A 23,726-nucleotide genomic window follows, 5' to 3' on the forward strand; every position below is an offset into this window, starting at 1 on the left:
TAATTCACTTCGGGAGCATATGACACATGAAATGAATTTGGGAACAAATTCTTAAGCTGTTTTCTATTCTGGGACAACTTTAACATCTATTATTTCCTGAGGACTCTTAACAGGCACAGTGTGGCAGTGCTGGTGCTGGGAACAAGAGCTGCAGAATTATGTTTACTCGTTTTTAAATGCAGTTACTCACTGGAAGTGAGCAGTGTTTTAAGCACAAAATTATGTTGAGAGCATGAGTGCTTCAGTGTCAGCTCTGAGGACTGAGGGTGGCTGCTTTGTGCTAACTGATAAAGTGCTCTGATTGCAGATGTTGTTCCTTTTCACTCGGGCTTGATGTCCTTCTGCCCATTTCTCCTTCCCAGACCTTTCTGCCAAGCAGTTTCCCCCCTGCTTTCTGTATTGCAGTCTGTTCTTATTTCCAAATTTGAAACGAATCTCTCTTCCCAGTGGCTGGATATCAGAAAGTGGTCAGAAAGGCTGCTGCTGAGAACAGTGACAAGACATTTGGAAATGGTTTTTTCCATTGGGAAGTACATACAGAAACCCCACTAGTTTGTGCAAGGTGTAAGGCACATGGAATGAAGCATAGCCCACTGCCCGTTATGGAAGGTTACTTAAGCACTGAGAGGTCCACATTTTCTTCCCCCTGCCCCTCCTTGTAGCCAGCCAAGAGCAAACTGCCCTTGCTGAGGGTCTGCAGTGGGCAGAGCAGTGCTGTGAGGTGGCTGCTATGCCCCACTGCTGCCTTGGCTGCTGTCTGCAGAGCAGGGAGACCCAGGACATGACAGAACGGCTCCAGGCTCTGAGTTAATGACTTAATAGACTGCACTCTGCTCCTGAGGTGTTTCATTCCATCTCCCAGAGTTGCTCCTTAAAGGGCAGTCTGGAAGACAGACTATGCTTGTCTTTGCCCAAATCCAGAGCAGAACCAATAATTTCTGTAGCTTTCTAGAGTACATAAATACCTAGAAGTAAGCAAGTCTCTGGCTAGGTATATAGCTGGAAAATACTGCATGCTGTAACAGCACAATTTTTAATTTAAACATAGAAAGTTTATTTCTGCTAAATCCAATCCATACATAGTGATCTAACAGGTGACAAGTGGTATTACAGAACCAAAACCTCCGTGGAGCAGCAGTACCTCTGCCTGCAGACAGCTTCTGAAGGGCAGGATATTGCAGCCCCTGAACACACCTGGTTCTTCAGCAAAAGCAACAAAAAAGCTTCTTTCTTCCTAATTAGAGGGTCAGTGTACTTGAACCCAAAAACAGCCTCTTTCCCTTCAGGTCACTTCCAGTTTTATTGCTTGTGTTGCTCCCACCTTTGTGTCACTTCTCTCTTCACAAGCCTCTTCCTGCACTGCACAGTTACTCTGTTAGCTGTTTCTCTGCAGGGCTTCAGGTCAGCTGCATTCTCTCCCTTGTAGCCCTCTTTTATTCTCACTTCTGGCTGTGGCGTGTCTGAAAGTGGGGGCTATAGCAAAGACACTACTCTTGCAGGGGAGCGTGGGGAAAATAAAAAGCCCGTGCAGCAGGTGAGCTGCACTGCTGGGTGCAAGGAACAAACAGATCCATGCAATCAAGGGAACACAGCTCTGTAAGATCCTGCCCATGTTTCCTGCTGCTGGACAACTTGAGAAAGGGTTTCTATATCCCACAGCAACCTCATGATCCCAGAGCCAACAGGGATTTTGGCACAGTTAACTCTCATTAATGAATTGTTTTCAATGCTTAAAAAAAAAAGACAAAATGCCTCTCTGATTGAAGTCATCTCGAAAGGGTGGAACTGCAGATAACCTCTTTCCTTCTGCTGCCCATCACACTGTCAGCTCGTAGCCATGTTACTGTGCTGCAGAGATGGGTTGTGGATGCTCCCCCTGGAGCACACTCAGCTGCTGGCAGTGTGGGCTGTGTCAGCATCCATCTCCTGAAGAACACCTCCATCCCAAAGGCCCAGTGTTTTCTCTAACTCGTTTTTCACTTTAAGCTGACAGTCTGAAATGGCATTCTGTATGCTCTGCAGGTTCCACTGTGTTCTCAGGAGAGCATCCTCCAGTGTGAAGACACCGTCGCGTGTTCTTCGCACCTGTGTGCACACAGCAGATGATTTCAGCTCCAGCCCAATCTCATGGACTACTTTCCGGAGGTACTGCTGGGTCTCATGCAAGCAGTGGATTTCTAGAAGGTCAGAGACATTCCTTTAGAACAGGCAAAGCAATGGGACGAGCCCAGACCTTGTCTATAAGCACAAACAAGGTTGGAAAGGACTTTTAAAGTGCATAGGAACTACCTTTGTGTTAAGACAAATGATTTGTGAGCAGTAGGAGGCCGTAGAAAAGCAAACCATATTTAAACACCCTCCCATGCTCCCTGAGCTGCACTGCATTTAAGCATTGGCATAAGGAAGAATTTTGCCCCAAAGGCATTCGCTTTGTGAAATTTCTTGCCTCAGCCTAAAATCTGTGAGTAGCAGGCAAAACAAAACAGTGGTGTGCAGCTTCTACTACAGCACCTTCAGTTCTGTGAAGGTTTCAGACAATTGCTCTCAGAAAAAGACAAAAAAAAACCAGCTTTGCACTACGGACATCATCCAGCAAAGCAAAGCTGTGCTGAGCTGGAGGGTACAACGCATGCAGGGATTGCTAGTTGGTACCAAGCTCCCACCAGTTCAGTTTGTATTCACTAGCAGGAAAGTGAATGTTACCAACTTATTTTCCATCACATATACCAAGCTTCCCCCCGTTCTGTACCAGTCCTACCTAGCTGGAACTGGGGGAGTGCAAACTGGAGGCACCGGATCGCAGTGATTATCGGGGGGCTTTTTCCCATGGGGCGAATCAAGCCCTTCACAGCCAGCTCGTATGCCTCCTGTGTTTTCATATCAATGTTAGAATGCCTGGAAAAAGGAGAAAAGGAGCAGAGCAGACACTCAGTACTTCTCTTCAACGGGATACAAAATAGATACAGACCCAATTATAGCAGAGCTGTGCTTGTTATTGTCAGAACTGCCTTTGTGTTTCTGCACACGTCTTAATGCTGTGCTGTCTGCAGTAGCGCAGCAGTTTGGGAGGGAGGTGCTTGGCCCACAAGGCATCAGTGTAGGTCCTACTGCAGCTGGAGATGCCAGGATACAAGGACACTTAACAGCAGCCTCTCACTGGTGTAGAGTGCTCTGAGTGACGTCTGCCTGCTCCTGCCTAGCACTCAAACCTTTCCAAGCTGTAACTGAGGCAAACACAGCCACGCTGTTTCCTTACACACGTACATCAGCAGGGCCTTGTGATTTGTTCCTTGGATGACAGCGAGAATCCGTTCCAGCTTCTCCCTCGAGATGTGATCTGCAAATATTGAGGTAGAAACAAAGCCTCAGTTATCCATCCAGAATCTGGAAGGACAGCAGCCTGAGTGGTGCCATTGGTGTGCACGTCCCCCAGGCAGGCAGGCTCATGGGAACTGCAGTGCAGGATCAGCTCTGCTCGCTGTGCCACACTGCTGAGCAGCACAGCTCTGCACTGCAAGGGAAGAGTCATTACTTCTTAACTGATTTCAAGATGTTGGCTCTAGTTTCTCTTTCAAGTGGCTGAAAAATTTAATTCAACGAAGGCTTCGAACTGCTGTCCCCAGGTGTGATGTAGGCAGACCTGGGCCCTACCCACACCAGCAGCAGCCACTGGGAGCAGGACTCAGGCTGGGTTTGTATGTGGGCTACATGCACAAAGAGAGGCCAGGAAGTGTTTGGAGCATTGCCTTTTACCATAGTGCTATTTACCAGGCCAAATGCCTTGCTCCTCAGCTGGAGTGCTGTTTGGTTTGTGTTCTGTTCTGGTTTTCTTTTTGCTTAAACACGCGGGTTCAGTCTCTTACCAAACGTTGTCTTCTCTATCAGCTTCCCCGTGTCTGAGAAGTCCTTGGTAGCTTTACCAAACTCCCCACTGACTGTGTAAACCTCCAAGAAAAGCAGAGGGTGTAATTAACCAAAGGAAGGTTCAGAGCAATTGAGAGCAATGCGGTGCAGTGCAGCTGGCAGCATTGTAGAATCACTTAGGCTGGAAAAGAGGAGTAAACTCATCACATCCAGCCATCAGCCCATCCCACCACTGCCACAACCCTCAGTGCTGCGTCCCCGCGGGTCTGGAGCACCCTGAGGATGGTGACCCCACCACTCCCTGAGCAGCTGTGCCGGTGCAGCAGTGCTCTTTTGGAGAAGAAACACCTCCTACCACCCAACCCGCAGTGCTGGTGGCACTGAGACTCAGAACCCATCCCAGGGCCGCTCTGGATGACCGGGGCAGAGCAGCAGCGGCACTGCCGGGATAAATCCTACCTTGCTCAGGTGGCAGTTGTACAGGTGGGTGAGGAGCTTGTTCCCGTGGCCAACGCCGAGCACTGCAATACAGAAGGCAGAGACGCCCGTTACCGGGTGCCACGGGTGGGGCCGCGCTACGCTCCGTTCCACCCAACCGCAGCCCCCTCGCACCGAACACCCCCGAGGCTTTCACGTCCAGCCGGTGCCCGGCGCCGATCTTCAGCTGCGTGAAGCGGGGACCTCGAACTGCGGAAAGAGACAGCGGTCAGCACGGGCCCTTCCCCCCCTTCCCCCCCTTCCCCTCCCCCCCCTCCCGGCGCTTACCCAGGCGGTGCTCGGCCAACACCGGCACCCGCACGGCCACGAGCTCCGGCGGCCCCGCGCTCTCTGCGGGCACGATGCGGATGCGGCTCCGGGGAGGCCGCGCTGGGGCCGCGTTGAGCTCTGCGAGAAACGGGAGAATCAGCGCGAGAGAGAAAGAGAGAACCGTGGGCACTGGGGGGGACCCGGAGCTCCGCTCACCGCGCAGCAGCCGCCCCTCCACCGCATCCCGCACGCGGTTCCACGCCACGCCCGGCGGTTTGTACACCGCGAACAGCCCCGCGGGCACCGCCGCCATTCCGCCCCGCTCCGCCCTTCCCCGGCTCCGCTTCCGGGTCGTGCCGGGCCGTGCCGTGCCGTGCCGTGCCGGGTCGTGCCGGGCCGGGCCATGCTGCGGGCGGTGGCGGTGCGGGTTCCGCTGCTGCGGGCGATGCGCGGCGCTCCGGGTAAGTGAACCCCGGGGCCGCCCCCTCCGCTCGTCCCGAGGACCCGTGACCCTGAGCTCCGTTACCGCCGCTCCCCGCAGGCAGAGCCGGGCTGGGCCGCGCCGTGCCCCGCGCTGAGGAGGAGGAGGAGGAGGAGGAAGAGGAGCAGCACATGGGGCGCGTCCCGCTGTACCCCGGGCACATCCCCACCAGTTTGCTGCAGAAGGCGCTGCTGGCGGCCGGCTCGGCGTGCACTGCGCTATGGGACCCATACAGGCACGGTGCGTGGGGAGAGGGGGGCACGGAGCCGTGGGGAGCTGGGACGGATCGGCGTGGAGCAGAGGTGGCTCAGGGGAGACCTCATTGCTCCCTGCAGTCTCTGGAAGGAGTTGTGATGAGGTGGGGACAGTCTTTGCTCCCAGGGAGCAGCGATAGGATGAGAGGTGGTGGCCCCACGTTGTGTTGGGGGGTTCAGGTTGGGTACTGGAGGGGGTCGGGTTGGGTATTGGGGATTGTTTCATAAAAGGAGTGGTGCTGCACTGGCACAGCTGCCCAGGGAGAGGTGGGGTCACTGTCCCAGAGGTGTTCAGGAACGGTGGAGATGTGTCAGTGGGCACGGTGGGGTGGGCTGGGCCTGGGGATCTGAGAGCCCTTCTCCAACCCAGATGATTCTGTGAGTCCCTGCCAAGCAGATCTCTGCCTGCCTGCAGCACTCGGTGCCCCATTCCTCCCCTGTCAACCACAGGCGCTATAAATCCCAAACACGTGCAGGGATTTGTGCTGTTGGTGTGTCACTGCGTGGTCTCTCTCTTTCAGACATGGTGGCGGTCCTCGGTGAGACCACGGGCTGCCTGGCCCTGCCCAAGCTGCGAGACAGGATGAGGAATGACCCCGAAGGTTACCGCATCCTCCAGTGCGTCCCCCACACCCCGCCCCATCCCTCCACCTCTGTCCCTCTCCTCAGACCTCATCCATCCACCCCATGGGTCTGAGCATGTTCCCTGGGCCCTCTAAAGGAGAGCCCCACGCTTCCACCCTGCGAGGAGCTCGGGCATTTGTGAGCTCTGATCCTCCTGGCTGTGGATTTCACTCGTACTTAGTTCAGCAGAGCCCTGCAGCAGATCCGAGGGCAGCAGCACGGTGTCCCTGGGCTGTTTCCTATTTTCTCGTCCTGCTTATCCCCCCAGGCAGCTCCTGGATCCTCTATAGGCTTTTATCTGGAGGAGAATTTGCACTGTATGGAAATGAAAGGGCTTTTGTTCCATCCCTGTGCTGTTTAGTGCCTGTTTGCCAGCAGCCTGGGCAGGAGAGCCTTCAGTGCATGGCTGCCACGTGGCTGCTGATGAAAGCCTGAGCAGGAAAGAAGCAAAACCTGCATTTAGAACAAATTCCTTCCCCTCTCTCAGGCTGTTGCTTTGAAGTTTGACTGCTTCAGGCTCAGTGCAGGCACTGCAGGTCTCCTCCCAAAGCTGCTGGAGGGGGGAGAGGTGAAAACACTCATTGTCAGGGCTTCTGGTGGACTCCATATAGAATACAACCTAGTGGGAGCACTTAGGGGCTGTGCAGGGAAGGTTCTGGGAACGGCAGGGAGGGGTTTCCAGGTCTCCATCTGCCCAGGACCTGCAGTGAGGCTCACTGCTTTCTGCTTCCCTTTCAGGGAGCGGCCTCGCATCCGCCTCTCCACGCTGGACATGGCCCGGCTGCGGGGGCTGCCGGGCGGCACGCTGGGCCGTGAATACATCCGCTTCTTGGAGGACAATGTGAGCGTGGGATCTCGCTGTGGTTGGTCCCTGTGCCAGGAGCACAGATGAGGTTTAGAGGGAGGTTGTGGCTATGGAAAAGCCCATAAGGCACCTGGAGGAAATTGGTGGGAGTTGGGAGGTTGGGATGCCGTGCTGGGTGTTGGCGATACATCCCCAGGGCTGTGCAGCCTACGTGTTTCATGTGTGACCTATACCCACTGATTCTGATGGGGAGCTCTGCATTGCTGTGTGTTAACAACTGAAGCCAGAGGCTTTGAGTTCTGGCTGACCCACGGCTCTTTGCCTTTGCAGAAGGTTTCTCCAGACACCCGCATGCCAGCCAAGTTCGTGGATGATGAGGAGCTGGCATACGTGATCCAGCGCTACCGGGAAGTGCACGACCTGATGCACACCCTGCTGGGCATGCCCACCAACATGCTGGGTGAGCTCCGTGCTGCCCACCGACCCCAGAGATGGTGTTTGGCCCATCAGAATCCCTGATCCCCAGCCCAGGGAGGTGCACAGGGAGGTTGGCAGCGTCCCTGTCCCTGCACCAATGGGGACGTGTCATATGTGGGTGTTCAGTGCCCGCTGGGTTAGACCACAATGCGGTGTTGTGCAATCTCTGAGTGCAGGCTCAAGCGTTTCCTGGTTGTTCTTTATCTGTTCATCCCTGTCTCCTTTCCCCTCATTTTGTGCCTGACTCAAAGTCACAAGCTGAGCCTTGCTGGTGAGCCAGCAGGAACCAGCATTTCTGGTCCCTCTTTGACTGAGATGTGTCAGTGGCTGAAAAAGGGCTTTCCCATGCTGGGAGATGAGGAGAGATACAGGGAGAAATCCTCGATTAGCAGTTGCATTGTTAAAGATCTCTGTGAGTTCAGCCTGCCTGAGCTCAAGCTGGTGAGGCAGTGACACACAGTGCTGCTCCTGGGGGTGGCTGCTGGGCTGTCCCTGGGGGCTAACACAGGGCTCCTGTCCCAGGGTGGGACTGTGCCCCGTGCTTGCTCACTGCACCCTGCTTCCTCCCAGGTGAGGTCGTGGTGAAATGGTTTGAAGCTGTCCAGACAGGGCTGCCCATGTGTGTGCTGGGAGCAGCGTTCGGCCCCGTTCGTCTCAATGCACGGTAGGCACCAGTGTGGTCTGATGGGTGTGCATGTTAACCTGAGCTCTGATCCTGGGTTTGCTGCTGGCTGTAACCTTCCCACACAGAGTTCCCTCCCGTGCCTCAGTTTCCCCTTTGAGAAAAGCAGGAGTGCTGGAAGGAGGGGGAGGAACATAGGGTTCGCACCCGTCTGGAAAGGGAATTGGAGGAGGAAATAAAAAATCGAAATGGGAAATGAAAACCATCATTTTCTGTGCTGTTTGTTGCAGGAAGCTGCAGGTCCTGGCCACCGAGCTGCTTCCCTGGGCGGTCCGCAGCGGGCTCAACGCCAGCTGTGTTCTCAATGTCTATTACGAGCAGCGCTGGGAGCAGAGCGTGGAGTCCCTGCGGGAGGAAATTGGCATCTTCCCCCCTCCGGCTGTCCGCGTGTGAGAGCTGTGTTTGAGAGCTCATGCTGTGGGGGGGGTGGGGGATCCCCCGTTGGCAGACAGCAGCTGTTCCCTGCACGGCTCCATCTCCTCCCGCCGCAGCAGCACACCGTGGCTCTGCTGGTGCCCACCTGGTGCTGAGTTTTCTCCTGTCAAGGACTGACAACCCCCCGTTGGGAGAGGCCGTCCTGTGCCGTGACCAAACGTGACCTCTGTTACAGTGGGCGGAGTGATGGCCGAGTCCTGCTGTGCTTCCCAGCTGGGTTTCCCTGGGCTGGGAGCGAGTGCAGACACTGCAGGCTCGTGGCACGCAGGGGGCGGGGGTGTGCCCCGGGCCGGGGCTCGGCCTGGCAGCGCGCGGGGAAACGCCTGCGGACGTCAGCCGCTGCTGGCAGGGGATCCCCGGGGCCGCCCCCCTCAGAAACAGGATCGCGAGAGCTCTTCGGGAGGAACTGCGCGGCCGTGAAGTGACGCGAGAGCAGCGCTGGAGGGCCGCCCCGCGCGAGGGTTTTGCAGAGCTGGGGCGGGGCCGCGTGCGTGGAGCTTTGCTGTTGAAATTCCTTCTTGCTCAATAAAAACGCGCTGGAGCCGCGCTCTGTTCTTTCCTCCCCGCGTGGTGGGGAGGCGTGGCGTGGCGTGGCGTGACAGCCCTGCGCTCTTCGGGTCGGGGATTCCGCCCCACGTCACCATGGGGCCGCCCCGGCTTTAAAAAGCCGACCCCGCTCCGCCCCGTGCGCGTGGAGGCGCTCCCGCCGCTGCGTGGGGTCCCGGTGGGCTCAGTGCAGCGGGAGGGGTCCGGCGGCCGCCCCGCGCAAAATGCGACTCTGGTGGGACTCGAACCCACAACCTTTGAATGACTCCCGTCACCGCCGCGCTAGAAGTCCAATGCGCTATCCATTGCGCCACAGAGCCGTCGGACAGCCGTGCCGCCTTTACCGCCTCTTCCCCCTGCGCCGGCACCGCCCCCGCCCCGCGCTCAGAGCCGCCGCCACCGCGAAGGAGACCGGGAACGGAGCTGAGAGTGGGATAACGCCCGGAACAACGCCCGCCCCGCAGCGCCGCAGGAGCCCCGGGGCGTACAGGCAGCGCCGGGTGGGACTACAGCTCCCGGCGGGCCGCTCGGAACGCCCCGCCCCGCCCCGCCCCGTGCCGCAGCGCCGGGCGGGCCCTGCTGCCCGCTCCTTGTTCCCGGCCCCGCTCCCGGCGGCGGTGCAGGTGGCCGGGCCGCACTGAAACGCGCTGGAGCCCGGTAAGCGCGCGGCTCGTCCCTTTCTCCCCCTCCGCGTCCTCCTCTGCTGTCTCGGAGGGAGCTCCCGGAGCGGGTGCGGGGCTCGGCGGGGGTTTGGCCATTTCCCGATGCGCCCCGTGGAGGCGGTGCGGCTCCAACGAGAGGTTCGGGGCCGGTTTCGGGCAGGGACTGCGGCAGCGGGAGGCGGGGGAGGCCGGGAGAGCCGCGGTGCCGCTCCCGAGCCGCGGAGAGCCGCGGGGGCTCCGCTGGAAGCGCTGCGGCGCCGGTCCGGAGCTCCGGGCTCTGCGGCGGCGGATGCGCGGTGCCCACTCCCCCCCCTTCCTCCGCAGCCGCGTGCCCACGGTGCGGCCTCCGTCCATACCCACTCCCCTCCCTCCCCCACGCGGAGCCGCCCGGCGTGGGCCCGGCTGCGTGCCTGAGCGCCGCGCGTGGCGGGCGGAGGTGGGCACGGGGACAGCGCTCGGTTTGGGCAGTGGCCGTCCCAGTCTCCCAGGGGACATCCCCGCTCCTGGCACCGCTGTGTGGCGGGAGATGGCAGCCGGTGGTGGGCGCCGGAACGCCTCGCTGCCCCCCCCCGCTGCTATCCGATGCTGAAGGTGTGACACGGGGCTCAGGTTGTGGCTGAAGCGCAGAGCTTTGAAGGTTTGCTGTCTGTTAAGCTGAGCATAGAGGCTCGTGGGGGGGAAAAACACGGCGGGTCCTTGCCGTGCTGAAAGCCATCGGGGATGTGCTGGGGGCTGCCCAGCGCTGACAGTGCAGGGAATCGTCTTCAAGAGGGAAAGGGGAATTGTGCTAAAAGGTCGTTGCTCTGAGGCTGTGCTGGAAGGAGTGGTGTTATCTAGGAGCTGTCAGTGTGCTGGGGTCATGTCACTGTCTCTTTCCTCTGCCTGATGCTGCTGCCTGAGGAAAGCCTTTGCTAAATCATGGTCACCTGTGAGTCCTGGAGCTGTGTCTGGGGGAAATACAGCAGTCCACGCACAGGGCTTGGGGCCAGCCCCTCGTTGTGCCTCATGGCCATCGCCCGGCCGGCTGTGCCTGCAGGCCAGGACGCTGCCCTCTGACACGGACACAGGCAGAGCTCGGAGGATGGAGTTTCCTCTTCCCGTTGGAGCAGTGTCAGACTGAGATCCGCAGCCCGGCAGCTGTTGTGGGCATGGGAGCCCTGGGCTGTAGGGATCCTCGGGGCGCAGAGGAGTTTGGATCTGCACTGTCCTGAGTTGGGAGTGAGAGCTGAGCTCACTCTGCCTGGCATTGCCCTGGTGCCTCCTGAAATCTGTACAGGGTCTCCTGTGCAGCTCCACTGCCGCACTGTGAGGTGACCGTATCCTACATCTAACACTACTGGGATGTGTCCATGTCCCTAAGCTGGTGTGCAGGCTGAGGGTCTGCAGAGAGGAACAGCCACCAGGTTTTTAGTGGGCACTAAGCAGTGCCATACTGTGCCAGTGGTGTAACTTGAGCCTGTGGGCAGGGACTACTAACATCAGCCTGCTGGGTTAGGTCCTTGCTGGCAGGAGGAGTGGTGACTCTGGGCCTTGTCCATGAAACTGGGAGCTGCTAATGCATCCCCTGTCCATGAGTCTCTTATTGTCCAGCGTGCGTGGGTCGATGTTTGTGCTTTTTCTCTCTCCACAGGCCAAGATGTTGCGTCTGGCTGCCTTTGCAGCACTGCTGCTGTTCTTCAGGGTCAGCCTGGAGCTGTCCTGGGCACAGGCCATCCCTGCTCTCTTCATCTTCTACCTGGGATCAGGGGGATGGGACTTCTTCCTTATATTCATCAAGACAATACGAAGGGATGTCACGTAGGTGTCCTGTTTGGGGTGGTCCAACTGTGTGCTGGGGTGTGTGAGCACAGCCTCAGCTCCCTGCTGGCACCTGGGCCAGCTGGAAGGAGATCTTTTGTTGGGCTCGGAAGGCTCCAAACTCTGGGGCAAAGTTTTCCCAGGAAATATAGATTTCAGCTGAGCTCTGAAGTCTAGTGATTGTCCTTGTCCTTGTACTTTATCCTGTTCCTAAAACTGCTGGCGTGGCACCAGCTGCCTGAGCAGGGGCAGCTCTGAGCTGGTACAAGGCTGTGCCAGCTCCTGGCAAAGATCTGTGTGAGGGACAGTAGTGGCACCTTTTGGAGAGCACCTGAGACTCCAGAGTGCTCCTTTGAAGTGGGAACATCCCAGTCTGCAGCCTTCCAAAGCACCTCTCCCTGTCTTCCTGGCCATAAGTGCCTTTGTAGAGGGCCTCTACCTATATCCACATTGCTCAGGGAAGCACCCAGAGCCGCTGCTCATCTAGAGTAAATGCCTGGAGCAGTGTGCTGTTCTGTCTTAGTTGGAGGCAGTGCTTTTGCAGGTGTCACTGAGCAGCTTCCCTCTCATCCCCCTTCTTCTGGCAGCACGGGGCTGGTCCTGCTGCGGGTGAAGTTTCAGGTGTGGAGGCACGTGAGGGAGAAGAACACGATCGCCAAGATCTTCCAAAGAACTGCGAGCAAGTATCCAGAGAAAACAGCACTGATCTTCCAAGGCACGGGCGAGAGCTGGACCTTCCAGCAGCTGGATGAGTTCTCCAACCAAGTGGCCAATTTCTTCCACGGCCAAGGCTTCCGCTCCGGTGACGTGGTGGCTCTGTTCATGGAGTCCCGCAATCAGTACGTGGGGCTGTGGCTCGGCTTGGCCAAGATTGGGGTGGAGACGGCCCTGGTGAATTCCAACTTACGCATGGAGGCCTTGCTGCACTGCATCACCATCTCCAACTCCAAGGCTGTGGTTTTTGGAGTGGAAATGATGGAAGGTGAGGTGCGGGTAGATGCTTCAGGGGAGTTCAGGCTCTGAGAGGAGGGGGTCTGCGGATTCAGTGCCCCATTCCTGCAGGGAATAGAGCAGGGCCTGGAAGGGTGTGCATGGCTGAATTATTCAAGAATTGGATCTGGTTTTCTTTCTGTTAGTAGGCAGAGGTGGGTGGCTTCATTGCTCTTTGTGAAGCCCGTGTGGGTGTGAGGATCATTCCTTGTGCTAGAGGTTCCTCTCGTGTCAGTGCACTGTCTTGTGCCAGGGCTGCCCTGATGGAAGGGTTGAGCTTCCCTTGCTCTCCACACTGTTTGCCACAGTCTTGCAGCACCTATCTCCAGCTCTTCATGTTTCAGCCTACGCCCCTGTGGCTGATGGTGTCGAAAGACCTCTCAGCACCACAGGGTTTTGGCTGGGAAGAGGTGGAGAACAGGATCTTCAAGTCTCTGAAGAGGCCTGTGCTGTGGCCCCAGCTGTTTGACTTAGAGACAACATCTGCCTGGGAGGGCTGTCAGGCCTTTTGAGACTCTTCTGAGCACAGTGAGGGTACAGCTGCCTCGGGCATTGTACTCTTGAGAGTGCCTGCAAGGGCAGGGAATTGCTGTGCTGTACTCACCTGATGCTCTTTCTCCACTTCTCCTCTTTACTTTCTCAGCTATGAGGGAGGTGCAGTCCTCCATGGAGAAGTCTGTCCATCTCTTCTGGTCAGGAGAAGGAAGCCTTGAGTCTGCACTTTCTGGTGCAAAGCACCTGGATCCCCTCTTGCACACAGCTCTTCGACACCAGCCAGACCCCCCTGACAAGGGCTTTCTTGGTACGTGGTCAGCTTTTGGGAGCCAAAGTAATGGTGGTATTTCTGTGCATCATCTGGTCACAACACTGGTTAGAATGTCTGCTCAGGATGCTGAGGGCACACTTCAGCAACAGAGCCTGGAATGTCTGAAGGTGGGCTGAGGCCTGGCTGCATGTGGTGCTGTGCCGTGTGCCCTCCATGTGTTCAGACAGGCTTGGGGTGAATCCAGTGTGTTCAAATGAAATTTAGTTTGGCATGAGCAGAGTACACTTTGACCTTCTTCTTCAGCCAGCTCCTAGATCAGGTGCAGTGATCTAGGTGACGCTGCATGTGTGACCTTGTCTCCTCATTCCTCCTCAGATAAACTCTTCTATATCTACACCTCTGGCACTACAGGAATGCCCAAGGCTGCTATTGTGGTGAACTGCAGGTGAGGCAGTGGGCGGGAGCTTTGGGGAGGAAGGGGACAGAGCCTTGCCCCATCCTGGCACCAAGCCTCCAGCCCTACTTCTGACATGCCCTTGGTTCTCCCACCCCAGGTATTTCCGCATGGCCAGCTTGGTTTTTTATGGTTTTCGCATGAAACCTGATGATGTGATGTATGACTGCCTTCCACTTTACCATGCTGCAGGTAATGTGTGCCCTTGGGACGCTGCTTGCCTGGACTTTGTTTCTCCTCTGCCAAGCCCAGAGCTCCGGCTGAGGGCTGGTGCAGCAGTGATCTCTGTGTCAGAGAGGAGCTGCCTGCTGCTGGCGGTGTGTGACCTCTTTATCTGGGAGCCAGGAATCGATCTGGCTGACCTCTGGATTGGGGATTGTGTGTGGGGAGGACTATCCCAGCACTTAGCCTGGCTTTGGAATAGCTGCATTGTATTGCTGCCTCATGAAAAGGTGTGAGGGTGGGGAAGCAGTGCCCACCTTTCTGACTGAGGCGTGGTGGGATGTCTGTGTGCTACGCACTGTCCCACATGTCACTGTCACACTGCCCTCTGGTCATCCCCAGTGACTGAGGTCCTGGAGGCTTTGGCCAGACGAACACTTGCTTTCTGTGAGCCAGCACGTGGCCCCTGCCTTGCCTTGGCCGGGTGTGATCTCCAGGGACTCAGGGCTTCCCTGGCTGCCTCTCTGCAGGGAACATCGTGGGGATCGGGCAGTGCTTGCTGCAGGGCATGACAGTCGTCATCCGCAAGAAGTTCTCAGCCTCGCACTTTTGGGAGGACTGCGTGAAGTACAACTGTACGGTGAGGCTGTGTCCCGGGGATCTGTGTTGAGCTCGGGTGAGCCCAGCTGCTGCAAGAAGGGGAGGTGTGGACTCGTTCTGCCTGTCTGTCCTGAAGTACCTTCCAAAGAGGTGGAGCTGTATCCTTCCCACCTCCAGCTGTCGTTCAGTGTTTACAAACCTTTCCCATATTTCAGCATCTTGGGTGGGTTTTATAGACTGAAGGAGTGGATTTGCCAGAGATAGATGGGTGTGGGACAAGCTGGCAGGAGCCTGGATAATACCGCTCTTTAGAAGACTGTGCATGTTGTACCATTCCTACCTGCCCCAAAGAACACCTGAATACCCCAGGCCGTGATGGAGGGTCCTCATGTGTCCTTTCTCCTTGCCCCTGCTAGATCGTGCAGTACATTGGGGAGATCTGCCGCTACCTGCTGAACCAGCCCTACCAGGAGGTGGAACGGCAGCACCGCGTGCGCATGGCGCTGGGCAATGGGCTGCGGGCTTCCATCTGGAGAGAGTTCATGGCCCGCTTTGGCATCGCCCAGGTGGCTGAGTTCTACGGGGCCACCGAGTGCAACTGCAGCCTGGGGAACTTCGACAACAACGTAAGGCTCTGCCACCCTCCCCGTGCCCCAGAGGGTGCCTGCTGGCCTGGAAGGGGTTGAAACCCAGCAGGGCTGTTTGCTGCAGGTTCCTTGCTCCAAGAAGCTTGGCCTGTGTTAAGATCTGCCTGCAGGGTTTTGGCTGTGCTGGTGTGGTGCCAGCTTGGGGCAGGAGAGACGTTCCTGCTACGCATGGCTCTGAGTGCCTTCTGTCCTAGGTTGGGTCCTGTGGCTTCAACAGCAGAATCCTGCCGGGGGTGTACCCCATTGGCTTGGTGAAAGTGGATGAAGACACCATGGAGCTGATCCGGGGGCCGGATGGTGTCTGCATCCGCTGCAAACCAGGTGGGGGCAACCACAGGGATGCATCTCCTCAGCCCTGTCTGGATCTTTTGCCATGTACTTCATAGTAATTTAGTTAGGTTTGAGTCTTTGCTTTGTTAAACACCTTTTTTCTTGGGCATGAGTGGTTGCTTCCTCCATTCACCCCTTCTTTTCCTGCAGGGGAGCCAGGGCAGCTGGTGGGGCGCATTGTCAAGAGCAACCCCCTGCAGCACTTTGATGGCTACCTCAATCAGTCAGCCACCAGCAAGAAAATCGCCAGGGACGTGTTTGCAAAAGGGGATGCTGCCTATCTCACAGGTAGGCGAGGAGGGCCTTGCGTCAGCTGAGAGGAGAGGTGTACTTGGGTGGGCTCAGGGGTGAGCCAGACTAGTGGCACCATCCTGGGATGCTCTGGGGAAGCACCTAGCTCCTCTCATAGCTCTTTTGGTTTTTTTTGTCAAATTTGTCACCTCCCTGTAGGGGATGTCCTGGTGATGGACAAATGTGGCTACATGTACTTTCGGGACCGCACCGGAGACACGTTCCGCTGGAAGGGGGAGAACGTCTCCACTACTGAGGTGGAGGGAACGCTGAGCCGCATCCTCAACCTGACAGACGTTGTTGTGTATGGGGTGGAGATCCCAGGTAACTGAGCGGGGAGGGGAGGACTGGTGGAGGCATGCAGGCTGCAGTACTTCAGTGTGAGTCTTGCTTGTCCAGATTGTGTCCTTTTGCAGGAAGCTGGACAGAGGCTCCCTGTGAGCTGGGAGGAAGCTAATGGGGATGTGGCTAGCAGGAGCCAGACGGTTCCCTCCCCCAGGCAGTGGTTTTGGCCTGATTCTGGCTGGTTTGGAAGGACCCTGAGCCCTTTCAGTGCCTCCTCTGGGAGGAAATGACCATGACCGCAGGGTGTCGCTGGCAGCCGTGGCTGCAGAGTGGTGACACAGGCAGTGACAGCTGGACATTTGGTGCTTTGTACAAGGCAGGGAATGTGTCAGAGGCCACGGTGATGCAGGGCAGACAGAAGTGATGCTGCGAGGACAGCATGCCCAAGAACACTATTTTCTTTTCTGCCTCTCAGGCATTGAAGGGAAGGCAGGAATGGCAGCCATTGCTGACCCAGAGAACTCGTGTGACCTGGAGAGCTTTGCCAGCCAGCTGAGAAAGGCCCTGCCACTGTATGCACAGCCCGTCTTTCTGCGATTCCTGCACGAGGTCTCCAAGACAAGTGAGCCACCATCTATGCTCTCATACAGAGCATGCAGCTGGGGGGAGTGTGGGGGAGGGCACTGCACTCTCTAGTGTCCTATGGGGGTACAGGGGCTGATCTGCAGCGGAGTTGGTGTTGGCATGGAGCATGTCTGCCCTATGAGCTCCTGGTCCTACCAGCTCCTCTGGTGGTTTGGAGACATGGGAGTGCAAGGCTCAGGGTGGCAGCTGGTGCTGAGATGCCTCTAGGCCCTGCACAGAGCTACACGGTTTGGCAGCAAGTCATGGTGCAGCACAGCAGGGCAGAGGTGGGAGTGCATGCAGCCAACAACCCCTTGCTCCCTTTTCTTTCCCCATGTGCCAGGCACCTACAAATTCCAGAAGATGGAGCTGCGTAAGCAGGGCTTTGACCCCACACTGGTGAAGGACAAGTTGTACTTCTTGGACTGCAGGCAAGGCCGCTACCTGCCCCTGGACCAGGAGGTGTTCGACAGGATCCAGTCGGGACAGCAGAAGCTGTAGCGGGGGTGCTCAAGCAAGGCAGCTCCCCGAATCATGCTGGGGGGAGAGGGGCAGGGCAGGCACAGGGGAAGGAAAGGTTCAAGGAGTGGTATAAAGGCACACTAGAGATTTTGTTTGACAAGTTTTACAGATCACTGGTTGGGGGAATGCTCTGGGGACTCAGGGGAGGGAGATAGTTACATACCAAAGCATAAACTCATTATGGCTTTATTTTCTACTTGGTACAGCGGTGACGGTCCCGTGCCACAGGAGGGACAGGGCTCTGGCCAGCTGAGGAGGGGTGGGGTGCCCCTACCATTCCATTTTGCTTTTCCTGTCTTTCCCTCCCTTTTCCTGCCTGCAGCAATCCCTCGTTATGAAGCCCTTGAAGGGACCATTGCTGGGCTCTTTTCCCCACTCCTCCACCATGCAGCCAGCTCCTCCCTGGCACCAGCAGAGGGAAGCTGGGTGCCCGGCACAGCCCCTGCGTGGCCCACTGGTGTCATATTTGTGCTGTGAATCAGGGAAGCAGGGTAGAACTGGGCTCAGGAGAGGGATAGAGATGTGTTTCTACCACGCTTTGCTCTCTCCTGAGGTTGACATTTCTATTTTTCACAATCACACGCACATTATATACATATATATACATATATTATACACGCTGACTTTTTTTTTTCCAATCTTAATTTATTGTCTGTACTTTTGAATGTGTCCCGGGTTTGTGCAGTAGGTGGAGGGATATCCTAGACCTGTCCTCTCCTGGAGAGCCCTTTTCTCTCACAAGGAGATGGGATGATCATCTGGAACTGATTCTCTTCTTCCAGCATGGGTGCAGCTGTGTATGTCCTTGTGGCCTTGCTCCATGGTGAAGGACATGAACAAACCCTGTTATCTTGCGGATGGTGTTCTGGGTCTCTTACTTCCACCTTTCATGGATGCAGCCTTGTTTTGTGCACTTTCTTTCCTGTATAAAATCGGTGGGAAAGTGGGAATTAAGGGCTTGGTTTGCCTTTGCATAGATGTATCCAGCACCTTGGGATCACAGAGCAGCTCTAGGAACTTTCCTGCTGCAATATCTGTGTCCTGAAAATGGGAGGCAACTTGCCCAGAAGGGAGAAAATCCTTCAGAGAGTGGTCTCTGTGACAGCCTGATTACATGTGCTCTGGGCCTCTGCACTGAAATGTCCATGTTAAACACTCGACGTGCGCTATGTGAATTCTCTGCGTTGTGTTTGATGTGAAGCAGCCTTAGCAGCGATGTCCAATTCCGGTCTTTGGAGACCAAGCAGAAATGTCTGTTCCAGAGAAAACTCTGGTTTGGGATTAATTCCTTTTTTTCTTCTTAATGTTTTGTTTTCATGCTTTCAGCAGGGTTAATACCTTAAAATGACTTCTGTCTCTTGTGAGGGCAGGGTGTGTCTGCTCTTCTAGCTGTGCTTCCACACGACCATACCTGCCTGCCCCAGTCTGTCCTGTCCTCACAATTAAATACGAGTACGGGCTATGCTGGAGTTTCCTACTTCTTGCTTGCGTAGTCCTGCAGTGTCTGGGAGGAGAGAACTGTGATGGTTTGGGAACTGGGAGCTGCCACTCCAGAGCACGGTGTCTGTGAATACTTGAGCTCGTCGTGGGGCAGGGGGCAGTGAGCCCTTTGCAGCTGTGTTGATGCCTTTGCGAACACCACCATGGTGAGACCCTCCCCATCCCTCTCTGCCTGCTCCCCTTATCTCCCAGCCCTCTTTTCAGTATTGCCATCTCAGTTTGTCCTGGATTCGTTCTTGTTCACCACAAAACGTCCATCCTCCTGCTTGCTTGCCCCTCTCCTCAACTTTTGCCATGCTTAATCTCCCATCTCATTTTTCAGTTTGCAGTCAGTTTTTTGTACTCGTGTCCCCTTGCTGTCAGAATCATCCTTAGACCTTCTCCATCCTGCTGTGGGGAGGGGTCATACTGAAGGGTGTGTTGGTGGCTGCTGTATGGGACAGGAGAGGATCGTTGGCCATCTGCTCAGCAGGTGCTCGGGTCCCACTTTTGGACACTGTTCCTCTCTCTGTCTGCCGGTGGGGGGCAGGCTGGGAACAGCAAACATCTCAAGTCAGGGGCTCCTCAGCCTGGGGCTGACAGCTTCTTTGGGGGGGGGGGGTGAGTCGACACTGGGGCTGAGGATGAGTTAACCAAAGTGGGGACTGATCTAATCCTGCCTGGCATGGGGAGGAAGCTTTGGATGCCTATGACTGCTGGACGTGGATCCAGTGGGAATCCACGGTGCCCCAGGCTCTGCCTGGAGGAAACTGCAGCTGCTCCAGGGCTGCCCAGAGCCTCTGGACCAATGCTGAACAGCAGCCTGCTGTGATGGGTGCTCTGCTATGGAGATAAAGTGAGAGTCTGACCTCCCTGAAGGCAGTCTTGGGGGCTGCTGTCTGAAAATATATGGTTTGAAGTGGTATGGGAAGAGATGGGAACACTTTTCTCCCTGGAAGAAACAGCTGTGCTGCTGTGCATTGCCAAGCTGCTCCCAGACGAGGCTATGGGGAACGTGCAGTGCTGCATTTCCCTGTGTCTGAGAGCAAGTTATGATTCAAACAAGCAAACTGCATTCAGTGAAACTGCATGTTCAATGCAGGGGCTAATAACATCAGAAGCTTATATAATTATGGCTGCTGTTCACAAGTAAAATCAGCCTGTATTGCCAGAGGGACCAGAATCTGGCTGGAGCAGGGAGGAGAAATGAAACCTCAGTGTGAGTGCTACTGAAGCTACCACCCCCCAGTGCTCTGCTGAGCCCTGGGTCAGCGCTGGGACGAAATGCTTCCAGCAGAGAGATGCTCAGAAAGGAGCACCCAGTGCCTAATGTGAGTCTGATTGTTTGTTTGTTTTAAATTTCTTTTTACCTTTTTTAAGGAAGAAGCTAATTGAATCCTTTATGATTAGTGACAGCCTGTGAGACTTATCTCTCATTCGATCAATAAGCTAAAGTCTCCCTCAACAGTTGCATATAGATAAAAGTACTATAGAGAAAGTATAAGGAGGTCTTCTATTTTGTTTTTAATTAAAAAAATTGAAAAGCTGTTTCCATGAAGATGGGAAAACATTAAAATCCTTTCCTGGGTTGTTATTGGCCTATTAATATAAGCAAAGCCAAAGAGCTTTACAAACCAAATGTGCTTTTCACAATGGCGATGACCAGTTCTTGCACATCCATCGCTCCGCACAGGGTGAATATTAAGAAAAACAAGGCTGTAACTTTCTCTCTGATCAGCATCTCTTCCCAGCTCTCAGTTCAGCTCAGGCTGTTTGGTGTGCAAAACTGGAGGCTATATCAGTCCAAATGCAGGCAGAGGCTCTGCAAGATGCTCAGGACCATTCTGCCTGGAATTAATTTCTGCTGCTGAGGACCTGTGAGCAGCTTTAAAGCTGCATGGCTCCCAGCCTCCTCCTCCACTCCTCATATGCTGAGGCCTTCCCAGACAATGCCTCCTGCTCCTCCCAGCGTGAGCTGCACGGCTTTGCCTTTAAGAAACATTCTGGACCTATCCTTTGGTGCACCCTTTAGAAATGTAAATATGTGATTCCCCTGAGTAGTTCCACTGTAAGCAGGCCTGAGGCTGGCAGTGGCTTTGCCTCCTGGGCTCCTAATGGCGTGGTGTCGAGGGCAGCCCAAGGGAATGGCGGCCTGCAGAGCACTGCTCAGTGTCTGGGGGGGCAAGGAGTGGCCGCGTCCTTCCATTGTGCAGAACGGCCCCACGGAGCGGGTAGCTGCACTGGAACAAGCAGCCCACGAGGAGTGGGGAAGGCCCAGATGCTTTTCTTGTTGAGTCTGTCTCCTTTCACTGGGGCTTCCAAAATAACCTGGGGCTTGGCTCTCGTTTCCTCGGCCAATGAAGAACATCTCCTGTAGGCACACAGCTGCAAGGCCAAGTGGTGGGAGAGCTCAGGGTGGCACCAGGCACAGAAGGGGACTCAAAGACGGGTTCTTCCCCTCCACGGGTTGGCACCGTTGCCCAGGCCCTCGTCTTGTGAAGCAGGACGCGTCCTGCCCCATCCTCACTGGGATGGGCACCCTCAGTGCTGCACTGACAGAGGCGATGATGATGGGAGCCTCCCTCCTCGCCCCCATCCGCAGGAAGAGGCTAACGGCGGCGGGCGAGCCGTGTTCTCAGCTTGGAGTATCGCTTTCAGCTATTCTGAAGGTTAAACGCCTGTTTAGAGCTCCCTATTGAAGGTGGAGACGGGGGTGCGCCATTGTGCGGCCGCCCTCGCGCTTTGTCTGCCCGCTCTCAGGGGCGCCCTGAAAGGGAAGCGGCCCCGCGGCCGCACCCGGCAGAAGGGCTCCTGGGGGAGAGCCGCTTCCTCCGCCCTAATGACATTCAGGCCTCCATCGGTTCAGCTCCCGCTTTCTTTCTGCTGCAGTTTAACCCGAGCACAGAGGCCGGGCTCCATCTTACTGATCTCTGCTTGACACCCAATTACCACATGAATGGCAGAGAAAGGCTGCAAAAGGCTTTAACTCCCCCTGACCCTCCTTCCCCTCTGCCTGCTTCCCCCTCGCCCCGTCCTATCCCCGCGCGGAGGGAGTTCAAAACTGAGACTGGAAATCAAACAAAGCCCCGAGCGAGGAAACCCATTGTTACCGCCTCGGAGATGGCTCCCGTTTCGCCATCCATTGTTCCCTTCGAAGTTCGACTTGCCGTGTGGAAGGATGCGAGCAGCTGTTGGTGCATTCCCCTGATGTTTTATTGAAAAATAATTGAATCGTCAGTTTGGGGCTCGCTGATAAAATGTTTCCTCGTAGCACTAGGCCCTGTTGTATTCGTAAAGTGTGTTTCCTCCGTAAAATGTGTTGGCAACCTGCACCGTTTCCTGCCTCGTTGGAGGGATGCCCCTTCTGTGCTCGAGGGAGAAAACGAGCAAGCAAACTGAAAACCAAGAAACGAGGGCTGAAACAAAAGAAATTAAATCATCTTTACTGCAAGGCTGAATTTCCAACCTGTTCTTTTGTTCGGCGCAATTGAATTTGTGGGAGGGGAAGGCCAGGCCTCTCAGCCCAGCTCCATTGGGGAAGCATCGCAGTGAGCAAGGGACATCGGACCTGGCACCGCACCGTGCCTGGAAGCAAGGACAGGATGTGAAATACTGAGTAGAAAACAGAGGTTTCACACAAGTCAGCACAGTGACACATCCATGGGCTCAAACAGGAGGATGGTGTGTTACAACAAAGTGAACGCAAGGCAGGGACCTTGACTTTATCTGTTCCTTCTTTATGTACTCGATTATCAAATGCCGTCGGTGCTTACAGCACTTCAGAAATAACAACATCAGCATTACACTTTCTCAAGGTGATTACACACTTTCTTCCCACCTCCCTGAGCATATGCTGGTAAATTTGTGATGCTCTGATTTCAGCACCGGCACAGAGATGGGAATTGCTCCTCTTCCCAAGCACACATCGTCCATAAAAATGTCCCCCATAGCTCATGTGCTTGCTGACTGTATTTCCAGCCTAACTGTTAACAGTAACCAGTTTCAAATGCTTGAACAAGCCAAACTGCTATTTATGATTACTGTACACTCTCTCCCTCTTTCTATCTCTCTTTCTTTTAATTTCTTTTGCCTTTATGAGGAAGCACTAACACTAAATCTGTAACATTTTGTTGCATTTCTATAGCTCGGGAATCAAGATTTTTAGGAGCCAGTTCTGCTGTTATTTGGCCTCACAAATTATTCCTGGAAGCAGGAAGAATAGCTCACAGAAAACCATAAATACAAACACTGATCTGGAGCCCAGATTACCAGATCCTTTGTAAACAGACTGCTTCAGTCACTTCTGAAGGGTATACAAATAAGAATTCTGTATAAGCTGTTCCTTTCCTCTGCCTGTTTCCCATACAATTGGGTCAACATCCTGAGCCATATCTCCGTGAGGCCTCAGGATTTTGTTTAGAGATATCTAAAATCCAATTGGAATTTCTGGAGGAAGACCACAGGCAGCAGCTTCGTGCCTCTGCCATAGCACAACTCCCAGCAATGGCAGCGGCACCCGTTGTGCTGGGAACTGCGGTGCCTTTCCTGGGGCCCAGCCGGGAGAGGGCTCATCTCCCAGAACAAAAGGCCGCTACAGACACCACCACCTTCTGCTCTCAGGGTTAGGCGTGCCTTGACCCCTGTTAGCATAAACGCAGAGCAATCTGTCTGCGGAAATTTATGCCCGTTACATATAATGCATAATGGATATGCGTCTATATGACATTTTTTTCTGAATGTGTGCGCGTGCACATGTATATTTTAAAGCTGAACCTTCTGCTGAGAGGAGGGAGGGTGGAGGGGCTGCAGTTTTCCTCCAGTTCTGCCCCATGCTTCACATGCTCCATGTTGCAGAGGAAGGAGCCTGCGCTGCAGCACAGCACAGCTGTCACCACCATGGCCGTGTCCGCCTGTGCACAGATTTTCTCCCTCTGGGGATGGGAGGAAGAAACAAACGGGTGACAGATGTGTGCCGTGCTATGAACATGGTGCGGACAGTGAGTGATGCTGCGGTGATCTGAGGCTGAGGGGACGCCGAGTACAGCAGTGATGTACAGGGGAGGGACTGATGTACAGCAGTGCTTCACACGCTGACGGCAGGAGTGGCTGTCAGCCCGGCCATTTCTGCATCCCCACATAAATATAAATCATCTGCACGGCAGGAGGCGAAGGCCGGGCTGGCTTTGCTACTGGGAAGCTGCA

The 23,726-nt window shown here is 55.4% G+C and overlaps 3 protein-coding genes and 1 non-coding gene across 4 annotated transcripts; 2 read left to right on the top strand and 2 right to left on the bottom strand.

The window, feature by feature from the left end:
• Positions 1-1,005: 1,005 nt before the first annotated feature.
• Positions 1,006-4,934, bottom strand: TRUB2 (TruB pseudouridine synthase family member 2). The gene is made up of 8 exons (XM_065737569.1): positions 4,828-4,934; positions 4,630-4,749; positions 4,477-4,551; positions 4,324-4,385; positions 3,864-3,945; positions 3,265-3,337; positions 2,759-2,895; positions 1,006-2,177 (listed from the first exon to the last, which is right to left on the bottom strand). Exons 1-8 carry the CDS (start codon positions 4,922-4,924, stop codon positions 1,888-1,890), a joined length of 936 nt encoding a protein of 311 aa, XP_065593641.1. The 5' UTR covers positions 4,925-4,934; the 3' UTR covers positions 1,006-1,887.
• A 31-nt stretch (positions 4,935-4,965) lies between these two features.
• On the top strand, positions 4,966-8,359 carry COQ4 (coenzyme Q4). The gene is made up of 7 exons (XM_065737570.1): positions 4,966-5,072; positions 5,153-5,332; positions 5,868-5,964; positions 6,709-6,811; positions 7,106-7,235; positions 7,823-7,916; positions 8,165-8,359. The coding sequence occupies exons 1-7, from the start codon at positions 5,015-5,017 to the stop codon at positions 8,325-8,327; spliced, it is 825 nt and encodes a 274-aa protein (XP_065593642.1). The 5' UTR covers positions 4,966-5,014; the 3' UTR covers positions 8,328-8,359.
• A 783-nt stretch (positions 8,360-9,142) lies between these two features.
• TRNAR-UCU (transfer RNA arginine (anticodon UCU)) lies at positions 9,143-9,235 on the bottom strand. Its single transcript has 2 exons — positions 9,199-9,235; positions 9,143-9,178 (listed from the first exon to the last, which is right to left on the bottom strand). It is a non-coding gene; the product is annotated as a tRNA-Arg (tRNA).
• A 294-nt stretch (positions 9,236-9,529) lies between these two features.
• On the top strand, positions 9,530-18,522 carry SLC27A4 (solute carrier family 27 member 4). Its single transcript, XM_065737574.1, has 13 exons — positions 9,530-9,572; positions 11,208-11,374; positions 11,962-12,356; positions 13,008-13,166; positions 13,506-13,575; positions 13,685-13,776; positions 14,277-14,386; positions 14,763-14,972; positions 15,188-15,314; positions 15,474-15,611; positions 15,774-15,938; positions 16,375-16,521; positions 16,867-18,522. The coding sequence occupies exons 2-13, from the start codon at positions 11,214-11,216 to the stop codon at positions 17,022-17,024; spliced, it is 1,932 nt and encodes a 643-aa protein (XP_065593646.1). The 5' UTR covers positions 9,530-9,572; positions 11,208-11,213; the 3' UTR covers positions 17,025-18,522.
• Positions 18,523-23,726: the final 5,204 nt, after the last annotated feature.

The sequence above is a fragment of the Cyrtonyx montezumae genome, unplaced genomic scaffold (assembly GCF_038088225.1).
Source record: "Cyrtonyx montezumae isolate F1298 unplaced genomic scaffold, pur_monq_1.0 scaffold_20, whole genome shotgun sequence".
In the NCBI taxonomy this organism is placed as follows: Eukaryota; Metazoa; Chordata; class Aves; order Galliformes; family Odontophoridae; genus Cyrtonyx; species Cyrtonyx montezumae.